The following is a 20,696-nucleotide window of genomic DNA, read 5'->3' as shown; positions in this document are numbered from 1 at the left end:
GGCGTTATACAGCGAGGAAAGAATATTAGTAATTTATCTGTATTGTCCGGTTAAGATTATGAATAATGCGCAAGGCAAAAACTCGTTCGAGAGCATTCATTCGCATATACAGGGATGCCAAACTGCCTAGAGACCTGCCCTACGGTTTCTGTACAGTAGTACGTATTCGTATTCTATGGTATACACAGACATTGTAGCGTCGTAGCTATTGGAACAGAGAGAGTCCTAGTCAATAGTCTTGAGGTATTTAACCATAGTCACGATCAAGAACGGCAACTTAGGGGTATTCAAGTAACACTTAGCGCCAAAGAGGGTTTCCTAGTTGCATGTCATGGAAATATTTTACAACAGTAACTCCTGAAGGATTCGACTGTTTCAAGGTCACAGACCAGAGGAAATAAAAATATTTGGAACCACAGTCAAGATGGAACCTGAATCACCTTTGCATTATTCCTATGGTAACGGTTCCACGAAAATAAGCTATAGCTAAGTACAGTACAGTATAGTCAGTATTGCGAAGTTCGCCATACTGCGAAGATCGGCCACCCTTAAGAAATACACGATTTCACCATGAAAATCTACAGGAAGAGTCAAATTTCACCAAAAAGTACGAAGCTACAGTTATTTTCTCTCCAAAATGACCCGTGTGCAAGAAATTACTTTCATATTTGTCAATAAAATGACGAAGATCTATGAAGTCTGTTATAATTACTGAAAAAGCAACTGCGCCCCCAATTTATCACCATCGCCACACTGTGGGTTGCGCGGCCGAACTTCGCAATACTCTAGCAAGAAATACCAGTTCCACAATCACGAAGAATCTTCTTGGAAAACAACGTGAAAACAGTTTGCAGGAAAGAAAGTTTGGCCGTGTATCGTACTATGACAAAATTCTCCCACCATATGAAGTATATTTTCAAATGATTTATACCAGAAGATTTAGTTTTGGGGTGTTTTAAGTCTTAAGTGGCCGAACTTCGAAGTCACCATCCTACTACTACTGTATCATGTGGTTGACTGATAATGCAAAACTTATATTATTCATGCAGTAAGGAACATCACCTTAGGCTAGACTGTCTACAGTAGGCTAAGCATAAGTTAGACTAGCGCTAAATGAAAAAGTCATGACCATTTGCCCCGCAGCAAGCAGAATAAGAGAAATTCCTTAAATTATTGGTGGGGCTTATTCGCAGGGCAGCCCTGCGAATAGCCAGACACATACACCTTATTCACAGGGCAGCCCTGCGAATAGTCGGACAAAAGCATCTTATTCACAGGGCAGCCCTGCGAATAGCCAGACACATACACCTTATTCGCAGGGCAGCCCTGGGAATAGCCGGACACAAGCATCTTATTTGCAGGGCTGCCCTGCGAATAGCCAGACACATACACCTTATTCACAGGGCAGCCTTAGACTGGGTTAACGGGCTCAGTCATTTTGGGGGCTATTCGAGTTTGCTTTTGGGGCTATTCAAGTTTGCTTTTGGGCACCAGCTATCTTTTTGAGAGTCTTAATTGGGAGCCTCTATATTTTGAGGAATTTATTGGCCTTTGGGATTCCTATGTTAATGCTGTTAGGATTGGTTTTGGGAGCCTAGGGCCTTAAGATTGAACCAGTCTAGGATTAGTACCGCCAACATAAAAATGTCATCCCTCGATCATTTTCACCTTTGTTTTTGCAGAGTGACTGCTCATTTGCATGTAAAGGTGTGGGAGGGGGGGGTGTGTCACACCTTTGACCATATTGGCTTTCAGGCAATATCGGCTTTTGGGGAAGCCCAAGATAAGCTCCCTTAAAATAAGCTTTTAAACTTGAACTGCTGGGGCTCCAAAAATTAGCTAATGAAGTGGCTAAGACTATTTGGGCCCAAAAGGTTGGCTTTTTCAAGGCCCCTAAACTGACTGGTATCAATAGTAAAACCTAATAATAAACCTATTTTCAAAATCGTCACAGCCCTGCGAATAAGGTGTCTGTGTACGTTATTCGTCGGGCTGCCCTGCGAATAATCACTTCGTATATTATTTGCCCAGTGGCTGAGCAATTAATAAAGGAAGGCTAGGCCTAGGTAAGTAGTGCACTCACTATATATCCACATGATGGGTGAATAATGGAATGCATTGTGATATTCTCTCGACTCAAACTTAGGCAACCCTTGAATGAAGTCCATACATGGTATATATTGATCCAGAGCATTTTGTAGAGCCCACTAGTTCTCATAAAGGTGAAAGGTCAATTCAGGTATTCAAAGGTCAAAGTCTTAAACTTTTTGTAAACATTATAACTTCAAATGTAAGGCTTAGAGGAAAACCTTACTGTTTACAAAGAAAATAAGTTTTTGATGGCCAGTACAGATATATCATGTGTGTTCACTAGCTCAGGTGAGAATTGGAGAAACTTCATACCAAGTCTATATGTCATTAACCCTAGTAAGTTCCATGTCTTTGTTATTTGTGGAGATGAGAAAGTTGAATGAATAATGTGAGGACAAATGGAAGGGTTGTCCTGAAAACCAAATTTCTGTTCCAGCAACCAAACTGGAATTTAGACAACTTGTTGTTTACATTAAATTTATAATGCATTGTAACTTAATACCCCCAAATAGGAAAACTGATTGACTGATGTGACCCTACATCATTTTGGAGATTCTGAAATAAAACCATCATGGTAGTTCTATGGTCCACCTGAGAGAGAATATTATTGTGCAAAGCTGGTGTTCTAGATTCACAAAACCTACACATCTCTTCTACCACCTACTCACTGGTTGTTCTGTGTTATTTTGCTACATTTTGTTCAGATCACCAAGTTTGCTATTTGGACCACCAATATGTTAGGCCTGGTTTTCCTGGGGAAAATGGGAAAACACCTTAGCAGTTTCCACTGTGGATGCAATGATAAATTAAATGTTTTCATGTGAAATATGGCAAGGAATTGCTGAGTCTGTCAGTCGCTGGTTTAACATCGTAAATCATTTGTTATATTTTCAGGATCCAAGGAATTATCCTCTGTACAAACTGAAAATTCACTTTACCAGGGACATCAGCAGGACATTAAAGAGGAGGAAAGTGCATGTGAGGAACCAGTGGAGGGCTACTCATGTCATATATCAATCAAACTGGAGGTTGAAGCAAATGATGGAGAAACATCCCCAGAAGATTCAGAACATGTAGATGTTTCTCATTTGGTAAAGAAACCTCACAATAACCGCTATGGAAACAATGTTATAGCTGAAACTGAAATTCTGAACAAACATGAACAAACACTTGAAGGAGATGCACTTTTTCATTGTAAATATTGTGACAAAAAGTTTGCTGAAATTGGAATTTTGGGAGAACATGAACAGACACACACAGGAGAAAAGCCTTATCATTGTAGCTATTGCAATAAAAAGTTTGCTATAGCTGTCTCTTTGAAGAAACATGAAAGAATACACACAGTAGAAAAATCTTTTCATTGCAGCTATTGTAACAAAAGCTTTGCCAGATCTCTAACATTGAAGATACATGAAAGAACACATACAGGAGAGAAACCTCATCAATGTAGCTATTGCTGCAAAATGTTCACTACCTCTGGAAGCTTGAAGGTACATGAAAGAACACATACAGGAGAGAAACCTTATCAATGTAGCTATTGCAAGAAAATGTTTGTTGAATCTGGCACTATGAAGAAACATGAAAGAACACATACAGGAGAGAAACCTTTCCATTGTAGGTATTGCGACAAAATGTTTGCTCGATCCGGAACTCTTACTGTACATGAGCGGACACATACAAGAGAGACACCTTATCAATGTACTTATTGCAAGAAAAGGTTTGCTACATCTGACAAATTAGAAAGCCATGAAAGAATACATACAGGAGAGAAATCCCATCAATGCAGCTATTGCAGCAGAATGTTCACTACCTATAGAGGCTTGAAGCTACATGACAGAAATCATACAGGCCCTTGACTTCTGTTTTGCAAAAGATTGTTTGCTCAATGTGACATTCTAACAAATGACAGAAATACAGGACAGAAAATTAGTTATTGCGACAAAAATGTTTAATTATTCCAACAATTATAAAAGTATGAAAGAACACATACAGGAGAGGAACCTGATCAATTTAGTTATTGCAAAAAAATGTGTGCTTATTCTGAGGGTTTAATAAAGTATGAAAGGACATAAACAGGAGAGTAACGTTATCATTGTATCTAAATTGCAAACATGAGAGAATGTGTGATGGTTTTATGCAAATATCAATTTGGTGTGGCTTGAAGATCCTACCCTGAACACTTCTTTATTTTAATAACCAGCCCTACTTATATAATGAAATATTTCTAGAGCATTCAGTGTTGGATATTTTATTGTCTCCTGTTATTTGTAGTTTGAAATTTGATGATATAGGTATTGGCATGTACTTTGCAAGAATTACAATTGTTAGGGCTATATGATAAGTAGCCTGTCGTTACATCCTCCTTAGTGTGTAGGCCTAGCATTAACTGTTAAATTATTTTAACTCATTTTGTCCATATGAGTGGCATTGATTTTAGTTTGAATCGATTTGGTTAGTTAAATTGTTTATTTTGCTCTGGGTTTGTACTAATATTTGAATCATTATGGTTAAATGTTATGCTGATTTCATCACATAATTGCAAAAAAAATTGTTGTTGCTTATATTTATCTTTTTTATGCAAATTCAATGTTTTGTTTACTAATGCTTAGGTAAATATATAGCACTAAATCAAAGTTTGCAACAGATAAGTTTGATTTCATAATTTATATTTTGTGCTTTAATGGCAGACAGCAACCTGTGAAACATCATTGCATCACATTTTTGGTCAGTAGGAAAGTGAGCCCTCACTCACAGGGAAGTAAATCAAGCAAGGAATTTAATCTATAGGCAAAACATAACAACTAGGCATGACTGCCTTGAAAAACAGTGTTATAAATTGAAAGAGGAGAATTATACAAGCAAAAACATTAGAAATAAATATTTGAATTTGGCAGCCTTTGTTTTTCACATTTAATGACATAATTCATAAGCAAAGAATCATGGAAGGCACCTGAAGTTTCTCAATCATTAACTGTTCAAGTATGGTCAGTGATTCCAAGTCCAAGTACCTTATTTACTTGTCAATACCATGGCAACCAAGCTCAATCTGATGATGCATTATATCTAGATGGCTCTATCTCCCTGATGAATGCTTTCAATAGAGTAAAAATGTGCTTTTAAAGCATGTGAATTAGTGATAAGAAGTTTACCCTTGTTTGGCATTGAAATTATCCTGTACAGTTCAGAGATGCTATTCATTTCTTCAACATTTAGAGTTATAAAAGTTACAAGCTGACAAAAAACATACTTGTTATTGAATGATGGAAGAAAATGATCTCAAAATCACTGAAATCAATTAATGTAGCAGTTTACTAAGCAAAAATTTTAGTCTGCAAAATGTTGTGTCTTAGTATTTACAGTAGTTATAAGTCAAAAGCAAGGGAGTTGGTTCGATGACGTTGAAAACACACACATCCAGTACTTCTAATACAGCGTTAAGAAAATAAAATGTATTTCCCCCACTATGAACTATGGAAACCGGTACAAAGAGTGATGTGATGTTTTTGTTGGTTGCAACTTATTAAAAGAATCCCCTTTTGTCGATCGTTTCTCTAAAATCTGTACTCTGCTGATCCTGCCTAAGTTACCGGTTGGATGATGGCGTCCTTCCCATGAAACGGAGAAGTATCCGCTCTTTCCCAGGTCCTAATGTAAACAGTATTGAATAATAAAATCATAGTTGCGACCATTGACATTTTTACAAACAGACAGCCTGCACCTGCACAAGGCTTCGCAGCGATTTGAAGGTACTGTGACTGCGAGCAACTACGTCACATGTGAAAGGACGAAAATGGCAGCGCCGCTGGTAAAACACCGCAGAACTACTCTAGAAAGAGCCGAGAAATTTACTTCGAAAGTTTACTTTAAAGATTCGAACTTACAAAGCAGGTAATCATTTGACTGAATCGCTCTAATTGTACATCGCTTGTAAGGGTGACTGGGTATCAGTTTAGCGAGATATATTTCGTGAACTACTCCCTGTGTATGCAAGGTTCGTATGCTACCAATATCTCTCTAAAACTCTGTTTCGGATGTGATATACATACTGCATGGCCGATATGTAATAAAGATGTAATGACATGGTGCACCCCATAAGAAGGTCGTTTAAAAAAAAGCCTAGGCATACAAATACAGTATGCCGAGAAGTCCAGAGTAGACTGAGGCCTAGTAGTAGTTCTGTAAAAAACCTGAAACTTACAATTACAGGCCTAATTTAGTGCAGTGAAGGTTAACCAGTTATTAGACCTATGACAATCTTAGGCTATTGATCAAGGTTAATTGCCTGCATAACCAGAGTAGGAGTAAGATTAATCATAAACCCAGGCTATTTTATTTTCATCACTAAAAGTAAAAAGATTCTCACCTACTGTATTTAGGCTAGTTGATGCCAGGTAATGCAGGCACATACAATAGGCTAGTGTATGCTTGGGTGAAATTACTCAACTTTCCTGTACCCAAGAGTGGTGAATCCTGCTTAGCTAGGAGTAGGAGTGAAGAAACATCACGCACTCATTTGGGGTTGCTCCTCCCAGTTTTTTGTTGATATATCCCTTTCTCAGTTTTCACTGCTTGATAATGCGCCAAAAGTCCACTATTTCTCCACAACAACTGTTGAACCAACCTTTGTGCCCTCAAAATGCGTTCAAATGCATTGTCTATTAAAAAAAGAAGATCTTTGTGGATGTGTTACTCAATTGATAAACATTTGGAATTTATCACAAAGCATTAAGATTTGATCTGCCAGTTACATTATATGTATTTTTCTGTCTCATAGATCTGGATATTACAAAACTTTTGTAACTTATTTAACTGAACTTATTTCTAAACTTAAAGTGGAAATTATAAGGCCTACCATATTTTAGTTCAGCAAAAAATCTTTGAAAGTGGTCTTCTTTCAAAGGCATGGAATGGAAGTTACTTACAGGCTTAGCCTGCAAGAGGATAGAGTTAAAGGGTGTGAAGACTCGCGCAAAAAGAAACGTCTAATGCCGGTAATTTGACCTAGTTTCGAATGAGGTGTTACAGAAGTGTTAAACACCACCATTGATCCCAGAAAATACACACACAGCTTGCTACCATCGGTAATTAGACACTAGTGTATAGTCAGTACATACAGCCACGGTCAATACCCACAGCACAGTATACAAACGATATAGCGATGGACATCTCAGGTCCAGCTAAAGATAACAAGGTATCACATTTCATTACTGTCTGCATTTTGTAGCGACACGAACAAAACGTCACTTGCAAGCAACAGAAAGTTAACTTAACAGATGGCCGCACGCAGTTTGGGGCGAGTCTTCAATGCCTTTAAGCAGCTTACTAAGTGGGTCAAGAGAGGGGGAGGGGGAGGGGTGCTGGGAGGGCAGTCTGCCCAGGTTACCAGTCAGTGATGTGAAATGCCACAGCCCAAGAAAACAAAACCGTTCAGTCACAATTTCATTGCAGAATCACAAAATAATATTGTTGTTATGTAGCCTACTGTACGTCAAGATGATTTCTTTTCTTCATAGTAAAATATCAAGTGAAATCTGCAGATTTTGCAATGTGTAAATTTCTTTAACCAATACTTCACATATATTTCAATGATAAACATAGTCTAATGAAACTTGAGAAAATTTCAGAACCCCCTTCATTAATATCATTATTTCTATGCATTGGGGTGCAATACATATTTATTATAATATGGTAGAATTTAATTGATTTGATGTTTTGTATGATCTCAGTTCTGCAATATCATGGTCTGTAAATTGTCCAGGTTATAACTAATATTAAGGATAGGTAAATTTTCAAAAGTTTCAAAATGTGTCAATGAAAGTGAATTTTTTTATTTCCCCCAAATCAGTTGTATTTATCCAAAATTAGTCTTAAAACTGTGGGTTATTTGCTACTTTTTCTCACAGAGAAAAAAAAGAAATAGGAAACTAGCTTGTAAATCAGTCTGGAATCCTGTCTTAGAAGTTTTGACATTAAATTCATCAATGTTGGTTTGTGCCATTAACTATATGGTACTTCAAGCTGTACACTATATAGTGCAAGTCGTCTGTACGAGTTAATTAAACGAAATACTTAGAAGTCATGAATCATTAGACCGGTGCTGTGGCCGAGTGGATAAAAGCGGTGGCATTTGAAGCAATGAGGCTTAGGATACCCGAACGTGTCATAGTAAGGTGGGTTTTTGCTTCCAAGAGCAATTTACGAAATTTTGAGTTAAAATGTTGAATTGGAAGCCACTCGACATGTAAGTTGTAATCCATAAGCCCTGGCGGTTTTCTCCCACATTTGTGGTCGCCTAAGCGTCGTAAAAATAACTGCTGATTATTATTATCTAGATCTTAAGTTCCATACTAAGTCTCCCAATTAATGCTGATTTATTTATACTGTCTTTACACTGTAGGCTCTATACTAACCGCATGACTGTGCCTGGGATATTCCATTATGCAGCTCCAGGTAGAGTGCCATTTAAAGCTGCTGTCACACAGAAGTTTGATTCAGTGACAGTCGGAGGATCGTATGGGCCTACGTGAGTATCCAGCTGCAGAATGACGACAGTTTTGTTAAAAGATATACCGTGTGTGATCTGTTGTGGGAAGGAAGGGATGAAATGACTAGTAATCCACACCTTCCCCATGCTCCTCCCACTTCACTTTGTAATAAAATATAGGGTACAATTAAAATATTAACAATTATTGTCTAAATAAGTGAAACATTCCCTCTTTCTGTTTCCTTTCCATTTGACGATAATATGACAGTATGCCAGAACAACCACCCCCCCCCCCTCACACCTGTTTCTTTTCGTAGTAGATTTATTGAGTATGTACAATTGAGATTAGAGAAATTCACATATTCTGTAGTATTCAGATGTACAGTTAACTTAATTAGTTCAATGTATTTTCATTTTCATAAATCCACTTTCATTTTAAGGGGGCTTTCTTTGGCAAAAAATGCCCAATCATTTGATAACATTTAATATCTTCTTAGTTTAATGGAGCTACCGACTTTTCTCAATTCGGTTGACTAATGCTGTAATTCAGTATACTGTATATACTAAACATTGTAATGGAAGGAAGGTCAAACAAAGTGTAGGTAAAAGTTAGGTTCAATTCCCTTTTTTTTGCTTCTATTCCTTAGATGGTCCACACATTGGTTTCGGCTTGAATTTCAGATTCCAAAGGCATGGAAATCTCAACACGTACGTTTACAGTGGCACTCCGGATCCGAGGCATTGGTAGGTGTATTTTGCTTCCAGCTTTAGTCAACCCTTTCAACAGATTTCAGTAAAGCGTCCATAGCTAACCATGTAGCTAAGGCTATGGACGCTGATTGTATGTCCGGAGGTTCGGAACCGGTAAGGAAGGTCGTAATTCCACTGTAGGCGTTTGTTACCTGTAATGTTCTGTAATGAAGTGAGGACACTAGACTCAAAGATAGTGTCTTGACTTAAGCTGCTGTAATGTAGTGAGAACACTAGACAACCAAAATAGTGTCATCACAGCTAACTGCCACAGTACTTAACAAGATTGTTCTTTCAAAGAACAATTGGGGTCGACTTGTTAGAAAACTGCTGAATAATTGTTTGTCATCATTTAGATCTTCGGTCTCATTTTACTGCCAGTGGAGCAAAATGTAACTTTTATTGATGTACGTAATAAAAACTGTGATGTGAGTCGGCACGAAATTGCAAACGCTATCTGAGACAATAAAATGTGAGCCTATTGTGTCATGGTCGTAAAAGAGTGATCATTTATTTGAACAACGATGGTTATCAAAAGTTTGAAAACAATTTCAGCAATCATCCATTCTTTGTTTGTGATGATAGCAAATTCATCATCTATTCTCCCTGGAGTGATTTTGCAAACCTTCAAACAAACAAATGGTTTTCAAAAGTGAATTATACTTTAATGGTGGATCCCTGAGAGTAAATTGATACAACCTTGGAATGAAGTTTAGATTGTTTGTTGGGAGTGCCATTGACATCTAGTTATCTGTTGGTACTGTGAGATAAAATGATTGCAATATTGTGTCATTGCTGAAAACTTTGATCAGTACCTGAAATAAAGTTTTCATGAATAGCCAGGCAAACTTCGTTGGGTACTTTGCAGCACAATTTATGTATACTTAATTTTAAGCAATGGTTTAGTAACAAAACACATTCCCTGAAAAAGACTCTGGGACTTTCTTCTAAAGCTTTCAGTATTAGAGCTTAGTTTAAAATCTTTATAAAATAACCTCCAGAAAATTGTTTTCAAATTCATTGATGTAGACTGGAGGGTTAAACTCAGACCTTTGATAGAGTATACCAGAGGGTTAAACTCAGACCTTTGATGGAGTATGCCAGAGGGTTAAACTCAGACCTTTGATAGAGTATACCAGAGGGTTAAACTCAGACCTTTGATGGAGTGAACCAGAGGGCTAAACTAAGACCTTTGATGGAGTATACCAGAGGGTTAAACTCAGACCTTTGATGGAGTATACCAGAGGGTTAAACTCAGACCTTTGATGGAGTATACCAGAGGGTTAAACACAGACCTTTGATGGAGTATACCAGAGGGTTAAACTCAGACCTTTGATGGAGTATACCAGAGGGTTAAACTCAGACCTTTGATGGAGTATGCCAGAGGGTTAAACTCAGACCTTTGGAGTATACCAGAGGGTTAAACTCAGACCTTTGATGGAGTATACCAGAGGGTTAAACTCAGACCTTTGATGAAGTATACCAGAGGGTTAAACTCAGACCTTTGATGGAGTGAACCAGAGGGCTAAACTCAGACCTTTGATGGAGTATACCAGAGGATTAAACTCAGACCTTTGATGGAGTATACCAGAGGGTTAAACTCAGACCTTTGATGGAGTATACCAGAGGGTTAAACTCAGACCTTTGATGGAGTATACCAGAGGGTTAAACTCAGACCTTTGATGGAGTATACCAGAGGGTTAAACTCAGACCTTTGATGGAGTATACCAGAGGGTTAAACTCAGACCTTTGATGGAGTGAACCAGAGGGCTAAACTCAGACCTTTGATGGAGTATACCAGAGGATTAAACTCAGACCTTTGATGGAGTATACCAGAGGGTTAAACTCAGACCTTTGATGGAGTATACCAGAGGGTTAAACACAGACCTTTGATGGAGTATACCAGAGGGTTAAACTCAGACCTTTGATGGAGTATACCAGAGGGTTAAACTCAGACCTTTGATGAAGTATACCAGAGGGTTAAACTCAGACCTTTGATGGAGTGAACCAGAGGGCTAAACTAAGACCTTTGATGGAGTATACCAGAGGGTTAAACTAAGACCATTGATGGAGTATACCAGAGGGTTAAACTCAGATCTTTGATGGAGTATACCAGAGGGTTAAACACAGACCTTTGATGGAGTATACCAGAGGGTTAAACTCAGACCTTTGATGGAGTATACCAGAGGGTTAAACTCAGACCTTTGATGGAGTATACCAGAGGGTTAAACTCAGACCTTTGATGGAGTATACCAGAGGGTTAAACTCAGACCTTTGATGGAGTATACCAGAGGGTTAAACTCAGACCTTTGATGGAGTATACAAGAGGGTTAAACTCAGACCTTTGATGGAGTATTCCGTAGGGTTAAACTTGGTTGTGAAGAGTGTGAGTTGTAGAATGGTCTCAATGTACATATTCAAGATTGTTGCTTTTCTTTTGTCAGATCTGGAGCCGTGACGGAGTTCCTCTACAAGGGTTAAATCCAGAGGAGAGGATAGACTTTATCCTGGAGGATGATTTCAAGTCAATCAAGGGAAAGTAAGAACTTTGGTTAATTGTGAAAGTTTAAAACTGATTTCAAGTATTTGAACATGCTGTTCTATTGCAGATGTCTGTCTGTCTGTGGTTTCTGTTGTAAAGTGTGTAAATTGGAATAATTAAATATATAGCAATACCATGAGATGTATGAATGGTCACAGAATACTGTACATACCTTGCATACCAGTGTTGAACAAAGACCTGTCTATTGGGTGGCACCAAACCTCAAAGAATGGATTAAATAAGGGTTAAAGATCAACTAAGGGCTGGATAGCTTTGTCATTAAAAGCACAGGACTTGTCATTCTGAAGTCACAAGTTCAAATCCTGTTCTAGCTAAAAGTTTCTGTTTTTTAGGGCTTTGGCTTTTGTCACATTTAAAATTCTGCTTAAGTAGAATTAAAGAAAGTTAAAACTAAACTAACTTGAAAACATTTTCAATGACTTATAGAATCATTCTGTACATTGAAATGGCCTGCAACACAATGTTTGGAGCTGGTGACTACATGATTGGTCCACCAAAACCAGACATGACCTTCACCTTGTCAAAGTGTGACCTTGTGACCCTTGACATGGAAGTCCATGACCTCATCACAGATATTGAGCTGTTGACGGATATTGCTACGGTAAAATTAAATTCTTTACGTTCTTTCAGCACGAGGCAGTGTTGAGAAATGAAGTGATAGTACTGTGTGTATGCTGATATGCAGATATACTTCAGAGACTACTCTACAAAATTACTCTCAGCACGAGGCAGTGTTGAGAATGATATGAAAGTACTGCATGTATGCCGATATACCTCAGAAATGAAAAGGAAAAATAATCTTAGCACAGAGCAGTGTCAAGAGTAATGTGAAAGTACTGTGTGTGCGTACTGATATACTTCAGAGATAAAAAGAAAATGAATTCATCTGGTTGATCAGCATCTCCATAAATTGTTTACTCCTCACGAGCTAAATCTGAAGAAGATTGGAACGTTTGTCCCTGTTCGTAATGGCATCGAAGGCCAAGATATACATTTTAATGGACTTATAATCTCACTCATTTCACCCCCGTCCACAAGTTATAAAGCAAGTGCAAATTCTACCAACAGCAAAGTTTCACATGGAGGCAGGCTTTGCTACTGACACACATATTATTATTAGACAATACCACAGCAGTATCATACCTGAAAAGGAAAACCATATAGGATTTGGACCAGTCTCAGTTACAAAGTTCAGTGGTTTTGAATTGGTCTCAATTACAAGGTACCATGTAGAATTTGAAACCGGTTTCAATCCGGTTTAGAACTGTTTTTAACATTTGGCTGTATTATTTTATACTAGGAATTACCAGAAGATGACCAAAGAAGTGTCCAGGCGCTACACACCGTAAACCACATGGTCAATCTCTGTACCCTCGATCAAGAGAACGGCTGCAAGAAGGCCAAGGAGGTCGCTCGCAATTTCTTTCGGGAGAAGAATGGAGACAGTCAGTTCACAATACATGCTATGGGGCATGCACACATTGATACAGGTAACTGGAGAATTGTCAGTCATCACAAAGGGAGCCTTGAAAGTGTGTAAACAAGTGTATGACAACTTTCATATCAGGAATTGTTTGCTTGTGCCTTTTGTAAACATTTCTGTTTATCACAAGAAAATAAAGAGTGGAAGGAAATGAGTCAGCAAATATGCTTCCCTTTTTAGAATGAGTTAATGCTATGGAATTTTCCCTGCCCTGCCTTGCCCTGCCCTGTCCTGCCTTGCCCTGGCCTGCCCTGCCCTGCCCTGCCCTGCCCTGCCCTGCCCTGGCCTGCCTTGCCCTGCCCTGGCCTGTCCTGCCCTGCCCTGCCCTGCCCTGTCCTGTCCTGCCCTGCCCTGGCCTGTCCTGCCTTGCCCTGGCCTGTCCTGCCCTTCCCTTTATTTCTACTTCTGATTTTGTTTCATGCCTTTCTTTTTTCCGTTTCATTTTGACACAGCCTGGTTGTGGCCATATGCAGAAACAGTTCGTAAATGTGCCCGTACCTGGTCTACAGTGATTCAATTGATGGACAAGTACCCAGACTTAACCTTTGTGTGTTCTCAGGTGATTGATAGAAACATATTTTCATGTTTTATCTTAATAAGGTCTTTGTTGAATTATTGTTTTAGAATTTTGTTGATATAATTAACTTTAATAGTTCAGTGACATTTATATGACATTTAGTGTAATAAGGGGACATTTAGGGGAATAAGAGGACATTTAGGGGAATTCCAAGGTTAGCCAAGAAATGAAATGTGTGTGAAGTTTCATCTTTTATATAATAAGTATCTCTTCCTGGAAGCATGCAATAATTGCACCCATTCCCAAGAGACCTAGACCTACTGCTGTCAATGACTACAGGCCAATCGATCTTGCTAGCATTGGTTCAATTGCATGCAATAGACTTTATTACCATATGTCACCGAAGCTCTTAGCCTGTACGGGTACAATTGCCAGTTTGCCTACAGGAAGGGGGTATCATGTACAGACGCTTTTTTAACCCTAGTCCATGACATTGTTTCAGGTTTGAATTGTAAAGACACTACTGTTGCCAAAGTTTTATTCCTTGATTTTTCAAGTGCTTTTAACATCGTTTTACCAAATTATTTATTAAATGATCTTATGAATTTTGGTATCGAACCATGGTTAACCCACTGGCTTGCAAACTTCCTTAAGGGGTGGTCCAGACAAGTCAAGATTGAAAAAGGTCTCTCTGATACCTCCAATATCAAAATTGGTGTTCCGCAAGGTGGTCCCCTCTCGGCATTGCTCTTTACAATGTTTACTAATGAAATACAGTCAAATTCCAATTGTTCTGTCATTAAGTACGCTGACGACACTGCTATTTATTGTAAAATTTCGAAACTCTTCACACGAAAGAGATAATAGTCTGTACTCTGTACAAGTCATTGTAACATTTTCCTATTTATGAACTGTATTTTATGCAATTTATATTGGAATAAACAAAACGAAACGAAATTACACTTCCTCAAAGTTTAGTCGTCATAAATTCCAAATAATTCCTTTAATTTTTAGGCTCAACAGTTTGCATGGGTTAAGGAAAATTACCCAGCCCTGTACCAAAAGATAAAAGCCAAGGCTGCAGAAGGTCGCTTCATCCCTGTCGGAGGAACATGGGTGGAGATGGATGGGAACGTCCCCAGCGGTGAGGCCTTCATCAGACAGTTTCTCCACGGCCAACGGTTCTTTATGCAAGAATTTGGTCGGAAATGCTCAGAGGTAGGTTTTGCTATCATAAGAGACTATTTTCAGTGGCCTATTTGACTGGATTAACAAATATAAATCAACAATATTTACATTATGTTCTTCTCTTCCAGTTTTTCTCCCTTTTCGAGCAGTTTTCTGTGTTTGTCCAGCCTTTTTGGCAAACTTAATTGAGTGTTATCATATGATAAGAGTACAAGTGTTCATGTATTACAAAGTGAAGATTATTGAGCAACTATTATTGATTCCATTTAGTTCTCAACATTTGGAGTCCAGATCAGGTCATATTTATTTATTTCTTTAATTTTCTCGTAGCATTTGGTTAAACGCCACTCCGAAAATTAAAAAACAAAGTCGACTACAGCCCGGATAATGATTTGATTCTAACAGTATGAGATGATAGTATGGAGAAACATCCAATATAAAAAAGTGTCTATACACAGATTCGATGACCTCCCCCCCCCCCCCTCCCGCACTCAGGCAGGCTGGGCTCATTTCAAGGTTTATTATTCACACTGACTAGATAGTCTGTGTGAATATCTGCTAGGCAGATTCCAGTGGGCTAAGTGTTGCACAGCCACTCAAATATCAAAACCAGTAAACATGAAAGCTGCAGCTTTAAGACAATTTATACACGATCATTTTCATGTCAAATCTTCATTAATATTGAGTCCTTTTCAAGGCCTGTTCTTATACCTTGTACGAATCGAATAAAACAATTTTTCCATTGACAAAGTTAGTACTACAGTATGTGTGTCTTTTTACTTCAGTTTTTGAATTACAGTACTGAAATATGGTTTTTTCATTCCTGCAAGATCACTGCAGAAATGTAGTTGACTGTACGGAAGATTAGTCTAATCAATATTCATTTTCCAACCTTTTGTCGTCAGTTTTGGCTGCCAGACACCTTTGGATACTCCGCTCAACTCCCTCAGATTATGAACGGCGTCGGGATTCGCCGATTTTTGACAATCAAAATCAGTTGGAGCTTAGTGAACAAATTCCCAGTAAGTACTCAGAATATCTTGTATGTACTCAGCCGTTAGTACTCAGAAGATCTTGTATGTACTCAGCCATTAGTACTCATAAAATCTTGTATGTACTCAGCCATTAGTACTCATAAGATCTTCCATGTACTCAGCCGTTACTACTCATAAGATCTTGTATGTACTCAGCCGTTAGTACTCATAAGATCTTGTATGTACTCAGCCGTTAGTACTCATAAGATCTTGTATGTACTCAGCCATTAGTACTCATAAGATCTTCCATGTACTCAGCCGTTAGTACTCATAAGATCTTGAATGTACTCAGCCATTGTTACTCATAAGATCTTGTATGTACTCAGCCGTAAGTACTCACAAGATCTTGTATGTACTCAGCCGTTAGTACTCATAAGATCTTGTATGTACTCAGCCGTTAGTACTCATAAGATCTTGTATGTACTCAGCCGTTAGGACTCATAAGATCTTGTATGTACTCAGCCGTTAGTACTCACAAGATCTTGTATGTACTCAGCCGTTAGCACTCATAAGATCTTGTATGTACTCAGCCGTTAGCACTCATAAGATCTTGTATGTACTCAGCCGTTAGGACTCATAAGATCTTGTATGTACTCAGCCGTTAGCACTCTTAAGATCTTGTATGTACTCAGCCGTTAGCACTCATAAGATCTTGTATGTACTCAGCCGTTAGTACTCATAAGATCTTGTATGTACTCAGCCGTTAGCACTCATAAGATCTTGTATGTACTCAGCCGTTACTACTCATAAGATCTTGTATGTACTCAGCCGTTAGTACTCATAAGATCTTGTATGTACTCAGCCGTTAGTACTCATAAGATCTTGTATGTACTCAGCCGTTAGTACTCATAAGATCTTGTATGTACTCAGCCGTTAGTACTCATAAGATCTTGTATGTACTCAGCCGTTAGCACTCATAAGATCTTGTATGTACTCAGCCGTTAGTACTCATAAGATCTTGTATGTACTCAGCCGTTAGCACTCATAAGATCTTGTATGTACTCAGCCGTTAGTACTCATAAGATCTTGTATGTACTCAGCCGTTAGCACTCATAAGATCTTGTATGTACTCAGCCGTTAGTACTCATAAGATCTTGTATGTACTCAGCCGTTAGTACTCATAAGATCTTGTATGTACTCAGCCGTTAGTAATCATAAGATCTTGTATGTACTCAGACGTTAAGACTCATAAGATCTTGTATGTACTCAGCCGTTAAGACTCATAATATCTTGTATGTACTCAGCCGTTAGCACTCATAAGATCTTGTATGTACTCAGCCGTTAGTACTCATAAGATCTTGTATGTACTCAGCCGTTAGCACTCATAAGATCTTGTATGTACTCAGCCGTTAGTACTCATAAGATCTTGTATGTACTCAGCCGTTAGCACTCATAAGATCTTGTATGTACTCAGCCGTTAGTACTCATAAGATCTTGTATGTACTCAGCCGTTAGCACTCATAAGATCTTGTATGTACCCAGCCGTTAGTACTCATAAGATCTTGTATGTACTCAGCCGTTAGTACTCATAAGATCTTGTATGTACTCAGCCGTTAGCACTCATAAGATCTTGTATGTACTCAGCCGTTAGTACTCATAAGATCTTGTATGTACTCAGCCGTTAGCACTCATAAGATCTTGTATGTACTCAGCCGTTAGTACTCACAAGATCTTGTATGTACTCAGCCGTTAGTACTCTTAAGATCTTGTATGTACTCAGCCGTTAGTACTCATAAGATCTTGTATGTACTCAGCCGTTAGCACTCATAAGATCTTGTATGTACTCAGCCGTTAGCACTCATAAGATCTTGTATGTACTCAGCCGTTAGCACTCATAAGATCTTGTATGTACTCAGCCGTTAGTACTCATAAGATCTTGTATGTACTCAGCCGTTAGTACTCATAAGATCTTGTATGTACTCAGCCGTTAGTACTCATAAGATCTTGTATGTACTCAGCCGTTAGTACTCATAAGATCTTGTATGTACTCAGCCGTTAGTACTCACAAGATCTTGTATGTACTCAGCCGTTAGCACTCATAAGATCTTGTATGTACTCAGCCATTAGTCATATTGACCCTGTCTCTGTCAATTACTGCGCCCCTCTCTTAACTGTCTCATCTCTACAATTGCACTCTCCCATCTACCTAACCTATTTAACTGGTAACATCTACCTCACCTATTTAACTGGTAACATCTACCTCACCTATTTAACTGGTAACATCTACCTCACCTATTTAACTGGTAACATCTACCTCACCTATTTAACTGGTAACATCTACCTCACCTATTTAACTGGTAACATCTACCTCACCTATTAACTGGTAACATCTACCTCACCTATTAACTGGTAACATCTACCTCACCTATTTAACTGGTAACATCTACCTCACCTATTTAACTGGTAACATCTACCTCACCTATTAACTGGTAACATCTACCTCACCTATTTAACTGGTAACATCTACCTCACCTATTTAACTGGTAACATCTACCTCACCTATTTAACTGGTAACATCTACCTCACCTATTAACTGGTAACATCTACCTCACCTATTTAACTGGTAACATCTACCTCACCTATTTAACTGGTAACATCTACCTCACCTATTTAACTGGTAACATCTACCTCACCTATTAACTGGTAACATCTACCTCACCTATTTAACTGGTAACATCTACCTCACCTATTTAACTGGTAACATCTACCTCACCTATTTAACTGGTAACATCTACCTCACCTATTTAACTGGTAACATCTACCTCACCTATTTAACTGGTAACATCTACCTCACCTATTTAACTGGTAACATCTACCTCACCTATTTAACTGGTAACATCTACCTCACCTATTTAACTGGTAACATCTACCTCACCTATTTAACTGGTAACATCTACCTCACCTATTTAACCGGTAACATCTACCTCACCTATTTAACCGGTAACATCTACCTCACCTATTTAACCGGTAACATCTACCTCACCTATTTAACCGGTAACATCTACCTCACCTATTTAACCGGTAACATCTACCTCACCTATTTAACCGGTAACATCTACCTCACCTATTTAACTGGTAACATCTACCTCACCTATTTAACTGGTAACATCTACCTCACCTATTTAACTGGTAACATCTACCTCACCTATTTAACTGGTAAACATTGTTGTCACTTTTGTTTTTCATTTAGCACACCACATTTTGGTGGCAGGGGCTTGATGGGACTCGAAGCCTCTCACACTTTCCACCAGCTGACAATTACGGGACCAAAATAGACATGAAATCGGTAAGAATTTGGTAAACAATCATGTCAGTCTATGTATAGTGTAGAACAAACAGAAAGGTGTGAACCTAACGGTTTCAGCATTGCAATGACGATGCAATCCTGTGTCTTACCATCATCATATCATGCAGTTTGCAAGTTTCCAACAAAAAGCTCAAAATTATTATAAATTATCATTTTTATGTTAGAACGGTAAGAGAAACAAATGTTTTCTATTTTAGCTGTGACACAGAAAGAGTCAAAATCTTTTATATTCATACTTATATTTTGGTATATATGCATACAAAAACTGCTCTCTGGCTTTTGATATTCATATTCGTGAAGCTTTCGTATTTATATCTGCACAGCCATTTTGTGATGCGATACTGACTAAATAATTCCTGTTATTGTATGATTAATGTATTCCTCTCCAATGCGTAAAAGGTGAAAGAATCTAGGTATTAAAAAGTCAGATGATGAAAGAGAAATTGCCCTGAAAAAATTTCTCGGACGGGATTTATGTGCTGAGTGACACTACTATCTACGTGAATTTTGTAGCTGTGAGGTAATTACTGTATGCTGCCCTCTATCCTGCAGGTTATGAAGACACGACAAGGCCACAAGGACAAAGGTCGTACGAATGGTGCTATTATGCTTTATGGTTACAGTGACGGCGGGGGAGGACCAACGTAAGCTACGTACATTACAGAACACGTTACATCATATCTCAGAAATCTAGAACAATCTTTACGGGAGAGATGTTCATACAGGGGCAATAAGAAAATGGATTTTGATTTGAGAGTGCATGTAAAGGTTACTTTAAGTTCATGAGAAAGAGAGAAAAAGACCCAAAGATGGTTCAAAGATATAAGGTTTTGGAATCTGTGTGAATTACATTTATATTGAGTGACGTCTTCTTGCTTTCTCACTTCAACATAAATTTTCATGGAAAGATTCACTGTTTATAATCATGTTATAATAACTGTCATTCGCATATATATAGATTACATCGCAAACTCCATTTCTGATAATTTTTCTTGTTTTTCTGTAACAGTGAAACCATGTTAGAGAGAATTGAGAGACTTCATGACACAGATGGACTTCCAAAGTAAGTCAAAGTTTATTCTTGACTTTAGACTCCCAGCAGCATTCGAGCTTGTTTAGTTTCAGAAACCTGTTCAACGTACTTTGATGTCTCCCAATAATTTATTTCATTTGCTTGAATTGTCAATTTTCATAAGTTCAAATACCAAATGAAAGCTTCAAAATATTGAAAGTACAAATGTATAAATATATTACACGTAAACGTGTCCGAGGGAAGAAT

The 20,696-nt window shown here is 38.2% G+C and overlaps 3 protein-coding genes across 9 annotated transcripts in view; 2 read left to right on the top strand and 1 right to left on the bottom strand.

Moving 5' to 3' along the window:
• LOC139971268 (uncharacterized) overlaps window positions 1–5,274 on the bottom strand; it is a 56,475-nt gene extending 51,201 nt beyond the window's left edge. For both annotated transcript variants that reach the window (XM_071977594.1, XM_071977585.1), the window contains exon 1: window positions 4,078–5,274. The gene's annotated coding sequence lies outside the window, so the exon portion shown is untranslated. The remainder of the gene's footprint in view (window positions 1–4,077) is intronic.
• LOC139971252 (uncharacterized) lies at window positions 171–4,739 on the top strand. 3 transcript variants are annotated; one of them, XM_071977569.1, is made up of 2 exons: window positions 171–458; window positions 2,986–4,739. In XM_071977569.1, exons 1-2 carry the CDS (start codon window positions 425–427, stop codon window positions 3,945–3,947), a joined length of 996 nt encoding a protein of 331 aa, XP_071833670.1. In that variant the 5' UTR covers window positions 171–424; the 3' UTR covers window positions 3,948–4,739. The 3 variants fall into 3 exon arrangements, with proteins under 3 accessions (XP_071833670.1, XP_071833660.1, XP_071833679.1); XM_071977559.1 differs by lacking the exon at window positions 171–458 and adding an exon at window positions 477–607; XM_071977578.1 differs by lacking the exon at window positions 171–458 and adding an exon at window positions 1,009–1,048.
• Window positions 5,275–5,725: 451 nt separating the features above from the next.
• Window positions 5,726–20,696, top strand: part of LOC139971145 (alpha-mannosidase 2C1-like) — a 33,831-nt gene continuing 18,860 nt past the window's right edge. The window contains exons 1-12 of one of the 4 annotated variants that reach the window (XM_071977369.1): window positions 5,726–5,979; window positions 8,489–8,614; window positions 9,223–9,319; window positions 11,770–11,864; window positions 12,315–12,489; window positions 13,189–13,378; window positions 13,824–13,930; window positions 14,903–15,106; window positions 15,982–16,098; window positions 19,301–19,396; window positions 19,970–20,061; window positions 20,427–20,480. In XM_071977369.1, the coding sequence (XP_071833470.1) occupies window positions 5,882–5,979; window positions 8,489–8,614; window positions 9,223–9,319; window positions 11,770–11,864; window positions 12,315–12,489; window positions 13,189–13,378; window positions 13,824–13,930; window positions 14,903–15,106; window positions 15,982–16,098; window positions 19,301–19,396; window positions 19,970–20,061; window positions 20,427–20,480 (1,451 nt within the window). In that variant the 5' untranslated portion in view covers window positions 5,726–5,881. Of the gene's footprint in view, window positions 6,083–8,117; window positions 8,262–8,488; window positions 8,615–9,222; window positions 9,320–11,769; window positions 11,865–12,314; window positions 12,490–13,188; window positions 13,379–13,823; window positions 13,931–14,902; window positions 15,107–15,981; window positions 16,099–19,300; window positions 19,397–19,969; window positions 20,062–20,426; window positions 20,481–20,696 lie in introns of those variants that run through there. The other 3 variants (XM_071977387.1, XM_071977378.1, XM_071977396.1) reach the window with 3 other exon arrangements.

Source organism: Apostichopus japonicus, chromosome 1 (genome assembly GCF_037975245.1).
Source record: "Apostichopus japonicus isolate 1M-3 chromosome 1, ASM3797524v1, whole genome shotgun sequence".
Classification (NCBI taxonomy): domain Eukaryota; kingdom Metazoa; phylum Echinodermata; class Holothuroidea; order Aspidochirotida; family Stichopodidae; genus Apostichopus; species Apostichopus japonicus.
This window is presented reverse-complemented; position numbering and strand designations above follow the sequence as displayed.